At 56.0% G+C, this 16,204-nt stretch overlaps 8 protein-coding genes across 10 annotated transcripts; 6 read left to right on the plus strand and 2 right to left on the minus strand.

Annotated features, from left to right (window-relative positions):
* H310_09941 (hypothetical protein) lies at positions 1-596 on the plus strand. Of its 3 annotated transcripts, none has more exons than XM_008876162.1 (3): positions 1-117; positions 162-245; positions 306-596. In XM_008876162.1, the coding sequence occupies exons 2-3, from the start codon at positions 211-213 to the stop codon at positions 538-540; spliced, it is 270 nt and encodes an 89-aa protein (XP_008874384.1). In that variant the 5' UTR covers positions 1-117; positions 162-210; the 3' UTR covers positions 541-596. The 3 variants fall into 3 exon arrangements, with proteins under 3 accessions (XP_008874384.1, XP_008874385.1, XP_008874383.1); XM_008876163.1 differs by having other exon boundaries at positions 1-65; positions 306-582; XM_008876161.1 differs by having other exon boundaries at positions 1-245.
* H310_09942 (hypothetical protein) lies at positions 265-3,425 on the minus strand. Its single transcript, XM_008876164.1, has 9 exons — positions 2,465-3,425; positions 2,141-2,418; positions 1,994-2,094; positions 1,855-1,935; positions 1,698-1,806; positions 1,489-1,623; positions 1,183-1,420; positions 941-1,134; positions 265-886 (listed from the first exon to the last, which is right to left on the minus strand). The coding sequence occupies exons 1-9, from the start codon at positions 3,407-3,409 to the stop codon at positions 613-615; spliced, it is 2,355 nt and encodes a 784-aa protein (XP_008874386.1). The 5' UTR covers positions 3,410-3,425; the 3' UTR covers positions 265-612.
* Positions 3,426-3,531: 106 nt separating this feature from the next.
* Positions 3,532-5,477, plus strand: H310_09943 (hypothetical protein). The gene is made up of 7 exons (XM_008876165.1): positions 3,532-3,768; positions 3,833-3,987; positions 4,058-4,206; positions 4,252-4,315; positions 4,365-4,445; positions 4,502-4,901; positions 4,951-5,477. Exons 1-7 carry the CDS (start codon positions 3,576-3,578, stop codon positions 5,046-5,048), a joined length of 1,140 nt encoding a protein of 379 aa, XP_008874387.1. The 5' UTR covers positions 3,532-3,575; the 3' UTR covers positions 5,049-5,477.
* Positions 5,045-6,370, minus strand: H310_09944 (hypothetical protein; the record flags this gene model as incomplete). The annotated part of the gene is made up of 6 exons (XM_008876166.1): positions 5,045-5,422; positions 5,477-5,680; positions 5,725-5,889; positions 5,946-6,044; positions 6,096-6,197; positions 6,266-6,370. 6 exons carry the CDS (start codon positions 6,368-6,370, stop codon positions 5,045-5,047), a joined length of 1,053 nt encoding a protein of 350 aa, XP_008874388.1.
* A 1,220-nt stretch (positions 6,371-7,590) lies between these two features.
* H310_09945 (hypothetical protein) lies at positions 7,591-9,494 on the plus strand (the record flags this gene model as incomplete). Its single annotated transcript, XM_008876167.1, has 9 exons — positions 7,591-7,758; positions 7,804-7,917; positions 7,990-8,123; positions 8,177-8,268; positions 8,318-8,488; positions 8,539-8,816; positions 8,860-9,089; positions 9,137-9,240; positions 9,289-9,494. 9 exons carry the CDS (start codon positions 7,591-7,593, stop codon positions 9,492-9,494), a joined length of 1,497 nt encoding a protein of 498 aa, XP_008874389.1.
* Positions 9,495-10,108: 614 nt separating this feature from the next.
* Positions 10,109-12,533, plus strand: H310_09946 (hypothetical protein; the record flags this gene model as incomplete). The annotated part of the gene is made up of 2 exons (XM_008876168.1): positions 10,109-10,692; positions 10,742-12,533. 2 exons carry the CDS (start codon positions 10,109-10,111, stop codon positions 12,531-12,533), a joined length of 2,376 nt encoding a protein of 791 aa, XP_008874390.1.
* Positions 12,534-13,423: 890 nt separating this feature from the next.
* Positions 13,424-13,639, plus strand: H310_09947 (hypothetical protein; the record flags this gene model as incomplete). Its single annotated transcript, XM_008876169.1, has 1 exon — positions 13,424-13,639. The coding sequence occupies one exon, from the start codon at positions 13,424-13,426 to the stop codon at positions 13,637-13,639; it is 216 nt and encodes a 71-aa protein (XP_008874391.1).
* Positions 13,640-14,008: 369 nt separating this feature from the next.
* On the plus strand, positions 14,009-15,664 carry H310_09948 (hypothetical protein). Its single transcript, XM_008876170.1, has 4 exons — positions 14,009-14,909; positions 14,968-15,027; positions 15,069-15,355; positions 15,421-15,664. The coding sequence occupies exons 1-4, from the start codon at positions 14,601-14,603 to the stop codon at positions 15,593-15,595; spliced, it is 831 nt and encodes a 276-aa protein (XP_008874392.1). The 5' UTR covers positions 14,009-14,600; the 3' UTR covers positions 15,596-15,664.
* Positions 15,665-16,204: the final 540 nt, after the last annotated feature.

The raw sequence follows: 16,204 nt of genomic DNA on the forward strand, positions 1-16,204 counted from the left end.
TGGATATCCATCTTGGCAAACATGGCGTGGTCAACGGCGGTGATGCTAACGACCGGCGTGTGGTGGTGGGTAGCGCTGGCTGGCACGCCTCCGCCCTTCCACGGGTTTCGCTTCGAAGTAGTACTCCGCTTTACTTTCTACCCTCATTCGGGGCCATGTAGATGCCAGCTCCATCGCTTCTCTCGAAGGTGGTTGACGAAGCTCGCGGCAATGCGTGCTTTGGATGGGTTCAACGCACTCTTGCGGTACGGAACACATCGAAAGGAACCTCAATATATAACGTCAAGTCTTGATGGGCAGAATAGTCTTGTGGGTGAAGTGAGATGCCGTGGACAGCATGGGGCTGCCATGCAGGCATGGATCGAGTCGGCCGACCCCAACACTCTTGTGCACGTGTACGAGTCGACCAAGATTCGGTATCACTTCACGTCATTTCGAGTACTTGAGCCAACGCGCCGCACATGCTTCCTGTCACCGCCGCACGCGTGTTCGTCCCTGGACACCGCGGCTCGACATCGCACAACCAAAGATGAGCTGTAATAGTATGGATTGGCGACAGAAGTCTGTCGCGTTTGCAACTCATCCTTGCAACTAGCCTACAATCCGTACGTCCTAGCAGTCGTCCGCGCCACGCCCATGAATTTCCTTGAGCCGGTCGGCATACCGAAGCGTGTTGAGCGTGTGGTTGGAGTGTTCGGAGCACGGCGAGATGGTCGCAATCATGACCGTCCGGGACGTGTCACACATGAAGCTATCGCGGAGGATTTGGGTCAGCTTGCTTTGACGGAACGGAACGTGCTTGGCTCCCATATCCATGGCTCGAATGCACTCTTTCAGTGCCAGAAGACTCTTGTTGATCTCGGCGCCTTCCATTCGAGTCGATTTGCTACAACGAGTGCAAGCTGTGTCAATTTCTCGAGGGCCAGCCACGAGTGCGTACTCGTCCGTTTGCGTCTCACATGCCCGTTCACTGCCCGCCAAGTCCACCATGGACAGCCGTCCTTTCGCTGTCCCGCCCGTGATCGTTTGATGCCCGACTGTCGCGTCGGTGTACAACGTCACTCGCAAGATTGCATGTGACCGCGACGAGTCGTCGTGCACGCCGTTGATGCTAGTAATCCGCGACGCTTCGCCCTACGCAGCACCCTCCTGTGAAACGCGGGCGTGGCCAGGATGTCGCACCTTTTCGACCAGGTCGGTCAGCATCGTGTCGGACGTGATGGCAACTTCCGACACGCCAAGCAACTGCACCACGCCATCGTTGTCTTCGAGCGCGTGAATTTTCTTCCGGTCGTTCAGCAAGTCGCACACATGGTTCTTGTAAATGTCGTAGAAGCTCACGCCGACAGTCGTTGTCGGCCCGGACAAAGTGGCCACGTGGCGAAACAAGTCTGCCGCGGCTTGGCGGTACACCGACTTCCTACGAAAACGATGTGGGAATAATCGAGCGGATGCTGCCGTCGTCGGCGGAATGCACATGCAGCTTACATGGTATACGTCTTGCCGGACCCGGTTTGGCCGTACGCAAACACCGTCAAGATGCCGTCGTTCATGAGAAGCGGGATGAGCGGGCCGACAGATTGGTTGTACACGGCGCCATTGTCCGCTTGGTCGTCAAATACCCTGTGGCCATCATGAGTCGATCGAAAACCTTGATTGGGAGGTGGTGAAGCAGGATGGGTCGACTGCATCAGTACCCGTCAAACGAAAACAAGTGGTTCACCAACGACGCGCTCATGTCGACTTTAAATTTGGGCTCGTGGCAGTAAAGCTGTGTGTTGCGGGCACACGTGATCACGTCGTAGCCTGGATTTGGCGTTGAATCGAATGGGTGGCTGCAGTTTGTCCGAGTACCTTTGTGGGAAAGCTCCTTTTTGCTCAACGGGCGCTTGCGCACAAAGACAGATAGTTTGCTCGACGTCGTTCGCGGCTCGTCTACGTATCCAGACAAGTCAGCCCTGGTGTCGGGAAATGTGAGGGATGCCCACCGCACCTGTTTGTTTCTTGGGCGCTTTCATCCCATCCCGAAATACCTTGATGAGGCGACGGAATTTGTGGCCCGTGTCATCGCCGTGCTCCTTGACTTCGTCCTCTCTGACGGCAGCATCGAGTCAGCCACGATTGTGTTGGTGCATATTACTTTCGCTGCTTTTCTTGCATTTGCATCGCCCGCCGCTCCTCACGCTTCCGTTGGATTTCCGCCAACGCCCCCACACACGACGACATTTTGCCTTTTGGTTTTGGCGCTGCCTTGGTTTTTGGTTTTGGAGGGAGGTCAGAGCTCCACGTTGGCGATGGTGGTGACGAAAAGAGCTGTTCTTTCGGGGGGCTGTGCCGCTGTTGCGGTCGAGGGGGTGGCGTCCTCGGCAGCTGAAGGGGCTGTTGGGGATGAGTCGGTGGTTTTGGACTGTGTTGCATCTGTCCCCATCATGACAGATCCGCGAAAATCAACACAAAAACGTACTTTTCCATAAGGTTGGTGGGTCGCTGAGCTGGTCGCCGACATCACTGCTTCATTTGGGGAATCCCTCGCGGAAATGTCTTCGTCCCTTTGTCCGCCGCTCGCATCGTCTGCATCGTCTTGGTTGGTAGTGGCTCTAAAGGGAGCCGTGGCGGACGTGCTAGTAGGCGCAGCTTGCATTCGAAACGTCGATTTTTTTACGACGGTCGTTGGCTTGATCGTAGACTGTTGGTTATGAGGATGCTGCTCCTCTTCGGGTGGTGTCGCTGGAGGTCGATCGACGTTGTTGGATGCCGCGGCAGGTTTCCGCTTGGCAAACGGATTCGCAATCGCTCTTGTTCTCCACTTATTCGTCGATTTGTTTGACTCCATGGACTGTCGCATTGGAATACAGCGGTTCGCAGAGTCGCCGCTACGTGGAGGGGTGCGAGCGCGTGTGAGCGGTGGCGTATGGATAGAGCGCGAACTTTGCGGCGTCACTGTTCGGTGGGTGTTGTCGACGCCTGGCTCGTGCAAAAACGTGGGCAGAGCAGAAGGTGTGGGAGCAAAGACGTTGAGTGGTGGAGGCGTGGCAGGACGGGTAGGCACTGTTGGCAGCGGTGGACAACTAATTGACTTTTGAATGGACGGCAAAACGAGACAGGGCGATGGCGGCTCAAACGGGAGGAGTACATGTGGTTGGTGGGACTGAAAATGCTGATTGTGATGCCTGGAATGTGCATCGTCGTGCTGGTTGTTGTCTATCGGTAGCGGGGTCAGTTTCGCAGGGGGTTTGAGAGTCGCTGACGAGAGCGACTGGCGCAACGGGTGCGTGGCACTGCTGTGGTACGCCGCAGGCTTTTGCCAGTGGACATTCTGCGTACTGACAACCCGCGCCCGGGCCTTCATCCAGTCGGGGATCGGCAGTAGGGCCACGCCATCGTCACCAGGGGCCGATTGCGGCTCCATTCCGGTGTGGTGAAACCCTTTGCCTGCCGTTTCGAGTGCCTTTTAAAAGCATATACAACGTTGATTGGTCAAAATCAAATCTCCTTGGGCCAATCAAATCTTTTCATTTCCACATTAAAGATCTCAGCAAAGTGCCAACTAATTCCAGGTGACTCGGAGTCGGCAAATGGCGACGTCGAAGAAGGCCGTATACGTTGCCGCGACGCGCCAGCACGTCGGCAAGACTAGCACATGCCTGGGTTTGCTGCAGGGCCTCACGAACCGATTCGACCACATTGGCTTCCTCAAGCCTGTTGGACAGCAGTCGGTGATCGTCGAGAACAACATTCGCGTGGACAAGGACGTGCGCGTTGCCAAGGGTACGTGGAACCTCATCAGAGCAAGCCATGCCTCGTCTCCAAGGGTAAACTGCATGGATTCTAGAGATATTTGGGCTTACCCGATGCGACTATGCCGACATGAGCCCGGTTGTGATCCCGCCTGGGTACACGCGGGACTTCCTCGATGGCAAAATCACGCTCGAGTCCCAACTGTCCAAGATTCGCTCTAGCTTTGACCGTATCACGTCTCAAAATGATGTGCGTTGTCCGGTTTCCGCATCATCACGCTATCCTCTCCACCTTTCGACGTCACTAACCAATCCTCTAGTTTACAGTCGTGGAAGGCACCGGCCACACGGGCGTGGGGTCCATTGTGAACGTCAACAATGCCCGCGTGGCAGCCGAGCTAGGTGTGGACATGGTTCTTATTGCAAACGGAGGCATCGGGTCTGCTTTCGACGACTTGTCGCTGAATCGGTACGTTGATCTCCCGTCCTTCGGCGTCCTCCACGTACGGGCTAGCGCTTTGTGCCAGCAGTACGGCGTCCGCGTCCGTGGCGTCATCCTGAACAAAGTTCGACCGAACGTGCGTCCTCCATGCCATGCAACACCTCGTCACTCGTCGGCGCTCGTAGAAAGTTGACATGATGTGGGACTACTTTCCGAAAGCGCTCCAAGAATGGGGCATCCCGCTCCTGGGTGTTGTTCCCGACCTCGTGCGTCGTTGCAAATCCGTCGCGGTGGTGTGCTGACGGCCTTGCATCTCCCTTAGCCGCGCTTGGCCCAGCATTCCATGATGGACTTTGAGCACCTCTTCAAGACAACATTGCTCAGTGGCCACTCTCGCCGGATGAAGCAGTACAACGCAGTCAACTTGGTCACGTCGGGGCTGCGGCGGTTCTTGGTCGAGTTGTCGTCCAACCAGTTCAACGACACGCTGTTTGTCGCTCACGCAAGTCGCAACGACATCATCCTCGGATTTCTCTCCCACAGCCAAAACTACGAGCTCAAGACAGGCCAAGAGTTTGGCGGGGGACTCATCTTGACGGGACTGCCGCCAAAGGACCAGCCGCAGGACTACACGATGGACATCATCTCGCGCGCGAATCTTCCTGTGCTGTACGCGCCGTACACGACCTTTGACGCGATGGACATGATGGGCAATTTTACAGGTGCCGCCGGTTGATATTCATGAACGTTGTTGTGTAACCTATTGACTAGCCAAATTCAACGCGACGGACGTGACCAAAGTGCTATCGTGCGCAAAGCACTACGAGCAATGCATCGACTTTGACAAGTTGCTCTTAAACACTTGTTAGACATAACGACGAATCCGCGTGGCGATGGGGATGCGGCACTGGGGACACTCGGTCAATTTGGCGGTGCACGTCGTGCACGTCTCATGGCCACATCCAAACACTGTGTCTTTAACGTGTTCCTCGCAAATCACACACAACGTCGCTTCCTCCAGCGCCTGGATGCGCTCGAGCAGTTCGTCCACGTTGCTCGTCTTGCCCACGGGGTGCAACTCGATCCCGCACATTTGGCACACAGTCTGCGTCACGTGGTTCACATACGTGCAGTGGGCGCACGTTTTCACGTCGGTGGAGGCACCATAGCCCGCGACAGTGCTCTCGATGAGCATGTTCTGAGCCTCGGGAGACTTGGCAACGTCATGGGCCACCAGCCCGGCCTGTACAGCCCGTGAGAATCGGTATTCCATCGTGGCGTGAGCAATCTATTCTACCGCGTTGCGCTGGGATGTGTCGGCACCCGCCGACAGCAGTAGCTTTAGCAGCTCGATATTATCTCGCGTCGCCGCTTCATGCAATGCGGTTGTGCCGTCCGAGCGATTTGCATAGTTCACATCAATGTGCTTGTATCGCAGAAGCAGCGTCACGACGTCCACTTGGCCATGCATCGTTGCATACGTGAGCAACGACCATCCGTTCTACATCGTGCAGACATGGGAGCAGTCCATGCCAACTCGAATACCTCGCCAAATGGAGCGTTGATGTCGCTGATCTGTCGTGCGTTGATGCGCCGCTTCACTTCAAACCATTCGCATCGCTCGGCGCACACGGCCACGGGCAGCATGCAAATGCCAAGAAAGTATGTGATGTCGTTGTCCGACGCCAGGTCCAGTGGTTTCTGTCCTTCCTGTGGAATCGAATGAGGCGACAGCATGTCCAGGCAAATACGTGGCTCGAACGCACGTTGTTTGTGATGTGGGGATTGGCTCCTTCGTTCATGAGCATAATTACGATGTCAAGATGGCTGTGCTTGGCGGCTTCGTGGAGGGGGGTGTTGCCATCCTACGTGCCAGCTCCAGCGTCAGTTGGAGTGCGAGAAAGATAAAGATCTACCAGGTTGGCTTTGTTGATATTGATGCCTCGATACCGCAACAAGAGCGACGCGATCTCTACTTGACCCTTCCAGCTGGCGAAACACAGTGCGGTCCATTCGAGCTACTCAGCACATGCAGACCCTGTCAAGTTGCTGCTGGTACTCGAATGCGAAAGCCAATGCCGCGTACCACGCCGGCCGTCGCATTCACGTCGTCCACAGTGCGCATGAGAATATGATTCTTGACGGCATCCCAGTAATCATCCTGCGCGAGCTTGGCGATGTTGTTCCCCATGGAGAGGGCGATACGGTTGTGTTGCGTTTCGGCACCGCGAACAAGCCAGGGATATTTATATTATTGGATTTAAAACGTTTTTCTCGTTTTTATTAAAAATGATATCGAATTTGACAGGGCAGCGGTGTGTTTTTATTCAACATGTTGTTATTATTTCGTCGATGTCTGGGACAGGTGGGAGCGTCCCCGTTCTCGAGAGTCTCCATCCGTCACAATCCCGGCGGCGTACTCACCACGCACGCGCGAGAGGAAGGTCGGTGCAAAGGAGCTATCGTATGCTTCTGGAGTTTCCTTTTGCTACCGGCCAAGCATGTCTATGTGGTTTGCGTAACAAGGATGTCACATCGACAAGGCCGATTCGCAGCCGCGTTCGTTGCAGGCGAACGCTCTGTTCACGCAAACGCTGTTTCGTGGATTTTGCCTAGCTCACGGAGGCTGCAGATTTGAGCAGAGGCTGCCAGTACCTGGTGGCAAAGGGCTCGAGCGGCTCGGTCAAGTGGATGACTCGCTGGGGTCCATGAGAATTTCTAGCTCGTGTGAGACGCTCCGGATCAAGCACTGGGCGTGGAGGGCTCTGCCATGAAGGTTTTGCTGGCCAACACATCGATGCCAGCCTCTCAGAGTTTTGACGAACATGCGTGAGACGACCTGATGGCACGTCGCCGCCGTGGGCTACATTTTCGAGTTTACCACGCACAGTGTCCCCAACAACGAGCCCATCATTCACGTCAAGAGCGTCACTATGTCTCGCTTGGCGCCGCTGGAATGTGCCGCAGGAGTTCGCTTGGTGGGCAGCTCGCGGCGAACGAGTGTCCGCCACCCTTTTCGTTACCATAGTACAACTACCATCATTCTGCTGTGTCGGTTGGGCTCACCTTCCAGATCGAACAAATCCACGTCCAGTAGCCTCCTCAACTAGGACTCTCGTTAGTGGGGAGTTCAGGCGGCAACCTCGTTGTGCGCTGCATGCAGAGGCCACGCTCTTCGCACTTGGCATGGACCATCGTCGACAATATATGGTTTATGTACTTGCGAGACGCACAGATCGCTCGTTTTGTACTCTCTGGACGGACAGAGTGATGGTTGATGTGGGTGCACATGAGGCGGAATGACGGTTTTTGTACTTGGGCAACAGATTGCGTCCTGCGACAGGCGATTCTGATTGGTTGCGAGAGCGGTTACGATGGCGAATATGCGCCATTTTCACTTGGGAACACGCCATGACCAGCCGATCGCGGTCGAACTCCACCGACGCGTCGACGCTGCTCGTGCTAACGCCGTCGTCGCTCAAGCACCAACACGACTTGGAGAAGATCCACTTGAACGCAGATGCAGCTCCCGACGCGCGCCAAGAAACGGTGGCGCTCCTCCAACTTGCATTCCCCATCGTAGAGTCGCCACGATGAGTGCCACGACTGTAATGGCCTGCGTAGATTGCGACGTTGGCGCTTGAATTCCTGCCTGGAGCGTTTTCCGTAGCGATCGTTGGACACATTGACTCGCCACTTTCCAAGGAGTATGTCGATGCGGCAACGTTGTCGACTATGGTGAGTTCAAGAACGACCGTTCGGATCGTATATATCCATTTTGTCTGTGGCTGACGGAGCGTTGCGATTCAGTTTCTCAACATCACGGGGCTCTCGATTGGGTTTGGGCTCTCGACAGCCATGGATACTCTGTGTTCGCAGACTGTTGGCGCGGGCAAACTCTACAACCTCGGCATGTACTTTCAGAGCGGCTTGATCGTGTTGGCGTACGTGTCTCTTTTCGCCCGTCCTTGGTCACGTGGTCGTCTGGACGATGCAGGTCCATGTACATTCCGTCGGTGATCCTGAACTATCACGCCGAATTCTTTCTCCTGGCACTGGGACAAGACCCGGTCGTGGCGGCGCTAGCCGGTATAACATCGTCGTCTTCCATGTCACGCTTACCTGTCTTGTGTCGTAGGCACGTACTCTCGTGTGGCTGTGTGGTGTTTGCCGGGGGTGTTCCTTTACGAGCTATTGAAAAAGATTCTCCAAGCTCAAAACATTGTCAACCCGATGGCGTACATCGCAGTCATCAGCAACGTGGTCTACGGTGCTTTGGGCTATTTCTTGTGCTACCACACTGAGCTTGGTGGATTTTACCTCCATGATGCAGGCCGTCCTCATCTGGCGCGATTGTAGGCTTCCTCGGCGCGGCGTACGCTCGCTCGATCAGTAACACACTGCTCCCGATCTTTGCCGTCGCCTATCTCAAGTGGAACCCGGTCTACAAGCTTTGGTGGCCCGCGGACCACTCCGTGTCGTCTCAGTGGAAGGCGGCGCTGGCCCATGTCCCCGAGTTCTTTGCGCTCGGAATCCCCGGCATGCTCATGATGTTGATGGAATGGTGGGCATTTGAGGTGTGTGCGGTCTTGGCGGGCTGGATGAACGACCCCGTTTTGTCCATCAGTGTGCATTCGGTAAGTTGACAAGATCGCATGTCGGCGTCAATTGTCTCGGTAGGTCCTCATGAGTTTGTCCGCGCAAGCGTACAGCTTATTCCTCGGGCTCAGCATCGCCACAACGGTGCGGCTCGGCAACGCGCTCGGTGCGAACGAGCCACGTCGAGCCCATATGATATCAAGAGTCGCGCTGGCTGTTGCTTTCGTCGCGGGGTTGCTTGTGTCTATCGTGTTTATGATCACGCACGACTACTTGCCTGCCATTTTCATCAGCGACAGGGCCGCGATCAAGTACGAAGATGTCGTCTGACCACCCTCCTAACAAATGCCGTACGTAGGGCTACCCAAAACGCCCTTGCCATCTTTGTTGTGTTCGAACTCGTCGACTGCTTGAGCTGTGCGGCGCAAAGTTTGCTCAAAGGAATGGGGAAGCAGTCCGTGGGTGCGTTGAACTGCCTTGATGATGGTCGCCTCATCCGATGTCGTCCAGGCGCTTGGGTGAATGCCGCAGCGTACTACTTGTTTGGGATCCCGATTGGAGCGCTCCTTGCGTTTCACTTTGGATTTGGTGTCGTGGGCCTCTGGGTCGGGTTGGCGTTCGGTCTCTTTGGCGGGTTCTGCATCTACCTGTGGTTCATTTGCACCGTGAACTGGAAAGCAATGGCGGACGATGCCGCCGTTCGCACGTCCACATAACCTGTCGCGCTGTGCCTTTGCATGTCTTCATTTAAGTCGAGAGAGCAAGTGCGTGCTCATGAAGTGGGTCGACCGGTGGCCCGTCGGTAGGATCTACGATTCGTCAATGCAACCAACCTACGTCACCATTCTCCGTCATGGCGCTGCTTCCTTCACAGCCCCCCGTGGACATTTTATCCACTTCGCGCTCGTACGCACACGTGCCCACCATCATGATCTCGACAAGCGGCCATCACAGCGCGCTATCACTATACACAACACAGTCTCGTACAGACACGCACGGAGCCGCCGGGTTGCTCAGCGCGACCATGTCGCCTCAAACCAGCCGCATGCTGCCACTCAGCAACGTCCCACATGGGCGCGGTTGGATGTCTGGGCAGGTCAAATAGCCAGCAAACTTGTAATCAGAGGCAAGCATGCCACAGCCAGGCGTGAATACATATCGAAGTTCAAATCGAAGTTTCAGCAATTCACACAGGTAGAACATGCTTCTCTCCATTTGTCCACCAATCAACGGATTTGACCCAGCTACAGTACCAAGGTTTTGCGCACTGCAGGCCAGCTTCGAACTTCGGTCACTGTAGGCATGCGTCGTCGTCGCATTGTGGTGTCGGATGCTCTGGCGCGTCGTGGCATGGCTCGGCGTGGCGTGCCTTGTGGGCACGTCCGCGCAGATCAGTGGAAAGAACCAAGTGTACTGCAAGAAGACGCCCAACCGAGGCGATGGGGAATCCTCTGGCATCCTCACGGGCAGCAAGTGCGAGCTGGACCTCCTCCTCGTCGCGTCTGCCGCCGGACTCGGCAAAGACATCAAGTTCTACTTTCAAGTGAACCGCACGGTGCCGTTTGTGCCTGTGCCAGTGTATGACTCGATAAGCGGACGGTCGACTCAACTTGCCGAGATTGAAAGCGGCTCTGTCGGGCTGGTCCCGGTCAACTTCGACATCACCAAGATTGGCCGCATTGATTCGATCACGTTTCAGAACAGCAGCCTCCTCGTCCGCAAGAACTTTTCAGAGTACGGCGTCGAGACGTTGCTCGAGCCGCAGAAGCCTGTCTCGGTCTCGATCCCGGGCACGTACAAAGCCCTCGGATGGTTCCGGGTGACCGACAGTGTCACCAACTCGACCAACGAGTACGTGGCGATTCGCGACGGCGTCGAGATGAAAGAAGTCAAAGCGGTCGAGTTTCGCAGCATGTACGTCGCATGATGCCGTGCTGCTTGTGACCGCATGTGGATGCTGTAGTGTATACGACGAAAAGACAACGTACTGCTGGAGGACGACCAACTCGTCCAAGTTTGATGGCATGACGTACGATGACCAAACGTTCGATTCCTCGTGCCCCATCACGATCGCTGTCGCAAACCCTCGCGTCGCCAACAACCTCGTGCCGTTCAGCCTGGCATGGACCATGAAAATCGTACCCAACTACGTTCAAAACGGTGGCAAAGGCGTGTACGCGCTCGGGTTGTCGGACGAAGCGGCAAACGCGGCATCGATTTTGCATTCGACCGTGCATCTGTGCCACGTTGACGACGACGCGGTGTGCCACATCTTCAGCCCCAAACCGTATGCTCTATCGAGTCCCGACTTGACAGGCGCGTTCGACGCCGGCTGCGCCGACTTTACTGCACCAGGGCTAGAACTTACGAAAGGGCAGTACGTCGGATTCGTCCACGGCGTCGTGGCCAAGGCGGACAGGTCGTTTCTCCACGTCGCCACGTACTTTGGCATTAAAGTCGACGAGAAGCACGCCAAGGCCCCGGACGCGGTTGCCCAAGTCGTCAACAAAACGTATTGCTGGAAAGTATTCGCCCCTGCATCCGCTCGCAACGTGAGCACGTTGTCGGCCCTTGGCGGCTACTCGGTGGACGATTCGTGCCCCATGGCCCTGAAACTCAACCTCTCGACGCAGACCACGACCAACACGTCCCTGGTTGTCCTTCCCCAGGTGACGCTCTCCCCTGTGAAGCCCAGCGTCGTCACGCTGGCCATGCTGCCTGAGGGGTATGCGATTTCGCTAGCAACGCTGACCGTGTGCCGCAGCAACGAGACATGCGGTCCATTCGCACCGCCCCTTCCAGCCTCTGCGCCGTTGGACTACCCGGTGGTGGACGTGAAGGCGGTGTCCCCGACGGCATTTGACCCCGCTACGCTCGTGTTTCGTGAAGCTGGATCGTACAACGTTTTCTTTATCGCGACCGTCGACGTCGGCAAAGGCGTGCGCCTCGACGTGAGTGTGATGTCAACGATTCAAGTCCAAGATGCAGTCGCACCAGTCAACAACACGACGTTGTATATTGCGATTGTGGGGGGTGTCGTCGGATTCCTCGTCCTTGCCGTCATCATTTGGTGCTGCGTCCGTCGCCGACGCAAGGCGCGATGGGACCGCCATCGCCTCCAACGAGGGGCCATGTCATTCAAAGAGAACCAAACGTCGACGAGAGTGCACTCGTCGATCCCGATGGTCAACCAGCGAGGCGGTATCACGGAAGTGCCCCGCCTGTATGACGAGGCCGACGCGGGCGCAAATCCAAAGCTGGACTTGGCCGTGTCGCATTACATGTACAACCAGGACGCCCGGCGAGTCGATGAATATCCTCGCCGTGTCACGTCGCAATACGACCCGCGCTCGAGTCTCGAGTACGACACCCCACCACCACGCGATGAGGGAGTGCACTTGGGCTACGACGACTACCAGCCGCACCATCGCGACCCCCGCCAACCGAACCACCACGATTACCAAGACAAGAGGCGTCGGCATGGAGGGGAGGCCCCTCCCCGCCGGGCAAACTCGGCTCGCCAGCCCGACGATTTCCGCGACCGCCAACTCGTCCTGCGAGACGAGTACCAACCAGACTTGCCGGACCCGACCCACCGGAAATTGGCTCTCAAGGCCCATGCCCACAACGATGTTGGAGATGACGACTACCTCTACGACACCAACATGTCCCCGAGCTCTATCCGCAATAACTACGGCGGGTACGACATGTCTTTTGGTGCAAGCAGTACCGACGACCGAGCGCATTTTCGTTAAGTGAGACAAACGTGATCTGATGCATGAAACCACTCGAATCCAGCCACAGTCAACATTGTGGCGTTAGCCCGTCCATCCGCCAAGCACCTCGCCAACACCCCCGTACTCCCTTCAATAGTCACGTTCTTGCAATGGAGGTGGAATGCATTGACTGTGTGCTGTTTGGGTGGCATGCGCGGCAAAGCTTGGGGGGAAATTGCTGACTGTTCAAGACCAGACGAGCATCCCTTTGCAGTTTACATCTATTCAACCCGAGATCGCATGGGCTAACGTGAAGTGGATCGATTGGCACCCTCCCTGTCCCTCTCACAGGTCCTTACGCGTCCATGCACTTGGACAAATGGCGTGCAGTGGGAATGCGGGGGAGGTCTAAGGCATCGGAAGTCGATGTTCGACGTATCGAGCAGACAACTACCGGCAGTGAGGGGGAGCGCGAAGGTTTCTGTATTTGAATCCTTTCGAGATGGAGAAGGGGCTCGAGTCATTTTTTACATAGCGACCGCGATGCGAAGCAACTACACGGGATTCGTAGTAGTCACCCAGGACAAATGAAGGGTGCGTACGAGATGGTGCAGACCAAGGGCATGCATATCGTCAACGTTTTGCTGGTCTTTGACTTGGGGAACTCAGGGTGTTGTGTTTGCTGAAGCTTGACTTTTGGTTCTACGTGATGCGTTCGTTCGAGAACTTGTCGTGTGGGGAGAAATGCACGCAGGGAGTGCCTAGTTCGACGGCAGTCCAGTGAGTCTTTATTTGCACGCACTTGCTTTCTGCGCCGGTGCAGTACAACAAATGATGTTTCCAATCGGAGCGCATGGTCCGTCCGTCGAAAGGCAGTCCCTAGGACTTGTTCATCGGGTTCTTTTTCTCTCGACTCGGGAGCCAGAGAGATGTCGACTTCGACGTACGCGCCGTGCCTGGTCTTGAAGTGCTGTGAGTTGTTGCCTGTCGCGGAGCCCATGAAAGTCGTCCGGAACGACCGCACGAAGGCCAAGGTCAAGCGCTTACCGTGTCCCGTGAGCGAGTTCGTGGCCTCGGTGATGCTTTTCCGAGACGAACGCGTCGATTTGTCGGGGATGCATTCGATCAGCTACACGCAAAGTTAGACCATTTCGAGATGAGACGACTGATATGACTACAAGTGCTGCATTTATCGTTGACGACTCCCTCGGCGAGGACGACGCGCCTTAGTGATACATCAAAGGAAACCTGCTAAGTTTGGCACACACATCTCCGAAGCTTTAAAAGCTGGACTTCATCAGCGATGGGAAGTTGGCCAAGGGGTTGATGGCAGCACAATTCTTAAGGTACTGTGAACCGGGGGTAGCAGCGAGGCGGCGCCAGCCCCACGAGAGGGGTGCTCGCCAATGTGCATCACCCCAACGTTCGACTGGCGCTATGTGCGCATCGTGTCGAGAGTTCGCACTGTCGGCGGTGTGGAGGATTGCAAGAAGGCAAGTGTATCATTGGATGATAAATTCGTTATTTATGACCAATCCAATTGCAGATAGCTTCAGTTTGGAATTTGCGTGCCAGCCCACCAAGGGACAGCACGCACACGTGCTGTCGTGTAAGGGGCTGTGGGGCCTTCGCTCGTCCTGTGCCTTCGTCTGGATGTCAGGTACAATGAGCATTGGAGCGCGAGTCATGAAGCTTGTGACATCACACCCGTGGAGGGCCAAGCTAACACCGAGAAGTGAAACTCTGCGTGTGGAGCCTCCATGGCCATGCACGCATTTCAAAAGAGTCAACACACGCACAATGAAGGGCCCATCGCAAATAGGTGGAACGTGCTCGCCTTCCGCCTGACAGACTGCGGCATGGAGGATCCATAAGACGGTGAATGCGTTGGGAAGGGTCGTGTGGTTTCGAGCCATCTTCGGATGGAAGATGATTACCATGTTCTACCAGGAGCCCTTCGTCCAGACTTGGCGCTATCGAGACAAGTGGGAAACCCACAAGTGATCGCAAGGAGTAAGACGGACGATTGCAGGACCTCCTATTTTAGATCGCAACGGCCAGCAACACGTGAACGTTTCAAAGTCGACCAAAGGTTGAGCTGGCAAGATGGGGCACGCAAAGAAGGCAGCCCCTGTCACAGTGCTGCAGTCGCCGGACGTGACGTACTCCATCAGTTCCCACCACCGCAGCAACACGACCCAACGACCAAAGATCGAGCACAAGCACCGGAAACAACCTTGCGACTCTGTCGCCCCAACGACACACCAATCGCTTCGACGGTCACACCTGAGCAAAGAGACCGATCCAGCATCAAATTGGCCGAAGGAAGCCTCGAGACCAAGTGCAGCATCGTCCCAGGACAGTCCACATAGCACTACTTACGTGGAGAAGCAACCTTCGACGCGGCCAGGAAGTGTACGTTCACCAGTTGTGATGGCGAAAACAAAATGCCGACAACCAGGTGCGATGCTAGAGTTTGGAGCGTTCGAACCGCAAGTCAAATGCGTGGGTTGTCGACAAGCAAGACGTTGCTGTACGTGCCATGTGGAGGGGCTGCACTGACTGTGGACACAGAAGCCTCGTGTGCGAGTGGACCCAAAGCCACGGCTGGACCGGAGCCCATCGCCGCCAAAGGGTCGAATCGCCGACGAGTCGCCGACCAAACCTTCCCCGTGGTGGAGCAAGTCAAACCCGCCGTCTCCACAGTCCTGCCAAGTGTCCAAGATCGGCAAGCGGCTGCAGAAGGCGCGCAGTTTGATCGTGGATTCTGAAAATGTTGTCGAAGACATTGAGCGTTGGAGCGGCGCCAAGTGGGACAAAGAGAAGGGATTCGTCAAGGCACCGCCCCCGCAACAACTTCAGTGCGTGTGCAATGGATGCTCCCGGTCGCGTAGATGGCACGCTCAAGTCCAGTCGCTGTGTGTAGATCTCAAGTATCGCCCCGGCGTCGTGGCGGACCAGAGTTCGTTTGCCAGGAGCATACAAGTGCCAGTCGAAGGGCGAAGCAACATGGAGCCAGGCTGGTTGGGACAAGGCATCAGCGAGCCACCAACTGCAAAATTCACGAGTCGATGCCCCCACCACACACGCCATGGGTCTAACTTGAAACTGCGACTCTGTGGTCGCCTATCTCGCACACGCAAGTCTTGGCTCTCGATGGCTAACGTGCTGCACAATTCATGGGGCGCGCCCACGGAGGTTCAGCCCACCGCTCGGGCATGTGGGTGTGCGATTTCCGTACTTCAGTGTTTCTGTAGATATCATTGGGACGCCTGGCGACTGTGATGGTGAACTGCGTTCGAACGCACATCGCCTTCACAACGCATCATCGCAGCACAGCTCCAGAGCCAGCCACGTATGCTGGTGCGGGAAAGGGCTGGCTGGCCGTGCATGATACCGCATGCGCCATGCGTGACGGCGGCGTGGTCGCCAGGAACGTACCACTGCGACATATATCTCGTCCAGCACTCTCAGCAACCCTCAACGCCAGATTAAAATTATCCGTATTCCAAATACGTTGAAACCCTAGAAATTTCATTTTTCCGGAGACATCCTGCATCTTCGATTGACTCTCACGTCGAGACACGTCGAATCGACGCATCAAGTCTCGAGAAGAGTCGCAGCGCACACTCTCATAAGTACTCTCGCCTCCATCGCGTAGAATTTCCCGTAAACTCTCCGCTGCACTCTCTGTCGAGCGTATGCGAAGT

The sequence above is a fragment of the Aphanomyces invadans genome, assembly GCF_000520115.1.
Source record: "Aphanomyces invadans strain NJM9701 unplaced genomic scaffold supercont1.23, whole genome shotgun sequence".
In the NCBI taxonomy this organism is placed as follows: Eukaryota; Oomycota; class Saprolegniomycetes; order Saprolegniales; family Verrucalvaceae; genus Aphanomyces; species Aphanomyces invadans.

What these genes read in the sequence shown, in the direction of transcription:
- H310_09941 (XM_008876161.1), top strand. Translation starts at nt 22, where the DNA reads ATGGCGTGGTCAACGGCGGTGATGCTAACGACCGGCGTGTGGTGGTGG. An exon ending in GGGTTCAACGCACTCTTGCG is followed by an intron (nt 246 to 305) that starts GTACGGAACACA and finishes TGGGCAGAATAG; the next exon opens with TCTTGTGGGTGAAGTGAGAT.
- H310_09942 (XM_008876164.1), bottom strand. Translation starts at nt 3,409, where the DNA reads ATGGAGCCGCAATCGGCCCCTGGTGACGATGGCGTGGCCCTACTGCCG. An exon ending in ATGCAAGAAAAGCAGCGAAA is followed by an intron (nt 2,095 to 2,140) that starts GTAATATGCACC and finishes TGCTGCCGTCAG; the next exon opens with AGAGGACGAAGTCAAGGAGC. An exon ending in TGACCGACCTGGTCGAAAAG is followed by an intron (nt 1,135 to 1,182) that starts GTGCGACATCCT and finishes GGTGCTGCGTAG; the next exon opens with GGCGAAGCGTCGCGGATTAC.
- H310_09943 (XM_008876165.1), top strand. Translation starts at nt 3,576, where the DNA reads ATGGCGACGTCGAAGAAGGCCGTATACGTTGCCGCGACGCGCCAGCAC. An exon ending in GACGACTTGTCGCTGAATCG is followed by an intron (nt 4,207 to 4,251) that starts GTACGTTGATCT and finishes CGTACGGGCTAG; the next exon opens with CGCTTTGTGCCAGCAGTACG. An exon ending in TGAACAAAGTTCGACCGAAC is followed by an intron (nt 4,316 to 4,364) that starts GTGCGTCCTCCA and finishes CGGCGCTCGTAG; the next exon opens with AAAGTTGACATGATGTGGGA.
- H310_09948 (XM_008876170.1), top strand. Translation starts at nt 14,601, where the DNA reads ATGGGGCACGCAAAGAAGGCAGCCCCTGTCACAGTGCTGCAGTCGCCG. An exon ending in CTTCGACGCGGCCAGGAAGT is followed by an intron (nt 14,910 to 14,967) that starts GTACGTTCACCA and finishes GTGCGATGCTAG; the next exon opens with AGTTTGGAGCGTTCGAACCG. An exon ending in CCGCCCCCGCAACAACTTCA is followed by an intron (nt 15,356 to 15,420) that starts GTGCGTGTGCAA and finishes CGCTGTGTGTAG; the next exon opens with ATCTCAAGTATCGCCCCGGC.